Raw genomic sequence first — 4,080 nt, forward strand, 5'->3', positions numbered from 1 at the left:
GATGCTGGCCTCAGTCTGGCACTTCATTGGTCATCACAGCAAGGCAATCAGTATCTGCCAAGATGCCTTGGCTTTGGCAAAGCAGATCTCCCCTCCAGAAATCAGGTATCAAAGAACAGAACAAATTGAAATTTACCTTGCTAAAATCATCATTGTATGTATCAACATGTCCTTTCCCTCTTATATAAACTAGTCAAAGACAGGGTTATTACAGATATAACAAGATTAGTATTACCATAAATAACAAGTCATTTCAGCAGGAAAAAAAATGATAAAATCACAAAAATCAAAAACATAGACTATGGTCTTTGGCATAAGAAAGCATTAAATTCCCACAACAGATTATTCAGTGCACAAATCAATTACATTTTCTGTCCATCTTAAACAAAGTTAGGTTCTTCTAGCAGAAGCTTAAAGCTGTGTAGTAGTTTAGAACATATACACCCATGAAGAACTGACCACCCAAAAGTATAACTCTTCTTTTCAATGAGATAAATTACCGCAATCATCTTCATAATTTACCAAAATGAAGAAAAACAACAACTTAGGAACCAAAAATATACAGTAAGATATATTGCACCTGTGAAGGTTACGTAGGCATCCAGCTAATAAGGTGTACAAAACATATTCAAGCAACTAAATAAATTCAATATGTATAATTATATATATATCATACAATGTAATACTTAAGGGTTAATGACCCGTCCCAAGGTGTATATGGTGTCATAACGCCTGGTCCTTTGCTCTAACCACCGAATAAAATGAGGTTATGAGGTGGTTATAGCAAAGGACCAGGCGTTATGACACCATGTACACCGAGGAACAGGCGGGTTATTAACGCTATTATCATATAGCCTACCCAAACTTACAAACTCCTGTATGACGCATAGATCCCTTGGGACCATACGTGTGAATTCCTTTATCGAATTTGTTCTTTGGTACATACATTTAAAAGGAGATTACAGATTGCATTTTGAAACCAAAGTTTCCACAGAATATATGCGACACATTGTAGTCTTTGGCTCTAATAGAACACCAAAACATTATTAGTGTTAACAGAAGGAGCCGTTCCCCTCTTCTGCAAGTCTGTACTTATTCCCTCTGCTCTGGAATATGTTTTGCTCCTTTTGATTGGCCAATGCCTTCATATCCTTTGTGTATCGCTCCTTCTGATTGGTTAGAATGAATCGACACCGGCACTGGTGATGCAAATCGACACCGGTGCGGGTGTCGATTCATTCTGACCAATCAGAAGGACGATACACGCCGGGCTGGCGGGAATCTAAGTAATACGGCGTCATAACCAACGTGGAACGGGGCCTTCTGATTGGTCCGCGGCGCCTGGCTATATGATAATATAAGATCATTCTCACCATGAGAGCAGGAGCTCCTGACAGGTTTCCACCAATGGCTGTAAAGTTGAAGGGAGAAACAGCTGCTACAAAACCCTGCAAAACAAACACTCAGAATTACAGGCTAAAATATGTAATCTCCAGGGTAAATGTGTGTTGGAATAAAGCTTTAGAAAAGAAGAAACTGTGTTTCCCTGTCACTGTCCCTGGTGCTGACTGTATTTCTCTGTCCCTGGTGCTGACTGTGTTTCCCTGTCCCTGGTGCTGACTGTGTTTCCCTGTCCCTGGTGCTGACTGTGTTCCCCTGTCCCTGGTGCCGACTGTGTTTCCCTGTCCCTGATGCTGACTGTGTTTGTCCCTGGTGCTGACTGTGTTTCCCTGTCCCTGGTGCTGACTGTGTTTCCCTGTCCCTGTTGCTGACTGTGTTTCCCTGTCCCTGGTACTGACTGTGTTTCCCAGTCCCTGGTGCTGACTGTGTTTACATGTCCCTGGTGCTGACTGTGTTTCCCTGTTCTTGGTGCTGACTGTGTTTCCCTGCCCCTGGTTTTGACAGCGTTTCCCAGTCCCTGGTGCTGACTGTGTTTCTTTGTCCCTGGTGCTGACTGTGTTTCCCTGTCCCTGGTGCCCACTGTGTTTCCCTGTCCCTGGTGCTGACTGTGTTTCCCCATCCCTGGTGCTGACTGTGTTTCCCTGTCCCTGGTGCTGACTGTGTTTCCCTATCCCTGGTGCTGACTGTGTTTCCCTGTCCCTGGTGCTGACTGTGTTTCCCTGTCCCTGGTGCCCACTGTGTTTCCCTGTCCCTGGTGCTGACTGTGTTTACATGTCCCTGGTGCTGACTGTGTTTCCCTGTCCCTGGTGCTGACTGTGTTTCCCTGTCCCCAGTGATGACTGTGTTTCCCTGTCCCTGGTGCTGACTGTGTTTCCCTGTCCCTGGTGTTGACTGTGTTTCCCTGTCCCTGGTGCTGACTGTGTTTCCCTGTCCCTGGTGCTGACTATGTTTCCCTGTCCCTGGTGCTGACTGTGTTTCCCTGTCCCTGGTGCTGACTGTGTTTCCCTGTCCCCAGTGATGACTGTGTTTCCCTGTCCCTGGTGCTGACTGTGTTTCCTTGTCCCTGGTGTTGACTGTGTTTCCCTGTCCCTGGTGCTGACTGTGTTTCCCTGTCCCTGGTGCTGACAATGTTTTCCTGACCCTGGTGCTGACTGTTTCCCTGTCCCTGGTGCTGACTGTGTTTCCCTATCCTTGGTGCTGACAGTGTTTCCCTGTCCCTGGTGCTGACTGTGTTTCCCTGTCCCCAGTGATTACTGTTTCCCTGTCCCTGACTGTGTTTCCCTGTCCCTGGTGCTGACAGTGTTTCCCTGTCCCTGGTGCTGACAGTGTTTCCCTGTCCCTGGTGCTAACTGTGTTTCCCTGTTCCTCATGCTGACTGTGTTTCCCTGTCCCTGGTGCTGACAGTGTTTCCATGTCCCTGGTTCTGACTGTGTTTCCCTGTCCCTGGTTCTGACTGTGTTTCCCTGTCCCTGGTGCTGACAGTGTTTCCCTGTCCCTGGTACTGACAGTGTTTCCCTGTCCTTGGTGTTGACAGTGTTTCCCTGTCCCTGGTACTGACAGTGTTTCCCTGTCCCTGGTGCTGACAGTGTTTCCCTGTCCATGGTGCTGTCTGTGTTTCCCTGTCCTTGGTGTTGACAGTGTTTCCCTGTCCCTGGTACTGACAGTGTTTCCCTGTACCTGGTGCTGACAGTGTTTCTCTGTCCCTAGTGCTGACAGTGTTTCCCTGTCCCTGGTACTAATAGTGTTTCCCTGTCCCTGGTGCTAACAGTGTTTCCCTGTCCATGGTGCTGACTGTGTTTCCCTGTCCCTGGTGCTAACTGTGTTTCCCTGTCCCTCGTGCTGACTGTTTCCCTGTCCCTCGTGCTGACAGTGTATCCCTGTCCCTGGTGCTGACAGAGTTTCCCTGTCCCTGGTGCTGACTGTGTTTCTCTGTCCCTGGTGCTGACTGTGTTTCCCTGTCCCTGGTGCCCACTGTGTTTCCCTGTCCCTGGTGCTGACTGTGTTTCCCCATCCCTGGTGCTGACTGTGTTTCCCTGTCCCTGGTGCTGACTGTGTTTCCCTATCCCTGGTGCTGACTGTGTTTCCCTGTCCCTGGTGCTGACTGTGTTTCCCTGTCCCTGGTGCCCACTGTGTTTCCCTGTCCCTGGTGCTGACTGTGTTTACATGTCCCTGGTGCTGACTGTGTTTCCCTGTCCCTGGTGCTGACTGTGTTTCCCTGTCCCCAGTGATGACTGTGTTTCCCTGTCCCTGGTGCTGACTGTGTTTCCTTGTCCCTGGTGTTGACTGTGTTTCCCTGTCCCTGGTGCTGACTGTGTTTCCCTGTCCCTGGTAATAACAGTGTTTTCCTGTCCCTGGTGCTGACTATGTTTCCCTGTCCCTGGTACTGACTGTGTTTCCCTAACCCTGGCAATAACAGTGTTTTCCTGTCCCTGGTGCTGACTATGTTTCCCTGTCCCTGGTACTGACTGTGTTTCCCTAACCCTGGTAATAACAAGTGTTTTCCTGTCCCTGGTGCTGTGTTTCCCTGTCCCTGGTGCTGACTGTGTTTCCCTGTCCCTGGAGGTGACTGAGTTTCCCTGTCCCTGGCGCTGACTGTGTTTCCCTGTCCCATCTGCTGACTGTGTTTCTCTGTCACTCGGTGTGACTGTGTTTCCCTGTCCCGAGGGAAGACTGAGTTTC

General features: G+C 48.8%; 1 protein-coding gene across 2 annotated transcripts in view; it reads right to left on the minus strand.

The window, feature by feature from the left end:
- The window catches only part of LOC118430556 (delta-1-pyrroline-5-carboxylate dehydrogenase, mitochondrial-like), a 34,553-nt gene that overhangs the window by 21,194 nt on the left and 9,279 nt on the right, over positions 1-4,080 (minus strand). For both annotated transcript variants that reach the window (XM_035841492.1, XM_035841493.1), the window contains exon 8: positions 1,374-1,448. In XM_035841492.1, coding sequence (XP_035697385.1) covers positions 1,374-1,448 — 75 coding nt within the window. The remainder of the gene's footprint in view (positions 1-1,373; positions 1,449-4,080) is intronic.

Source organism: Branchiostoma floridae, chromosome 14 (assembly GCF_000003815.2).
Source record: "Branchiostoma floridae strain S238N-H82 chromosome 14, Bfl_VNyyK, whole genome shotgun sequence".
Lineage (NCBI taxonomy): Eukaryota > Metazoa > Chordata > Leptocardii > Amphioxiformes > Branchiostomatidae > Branchiostoma > Branchiostoma floridae.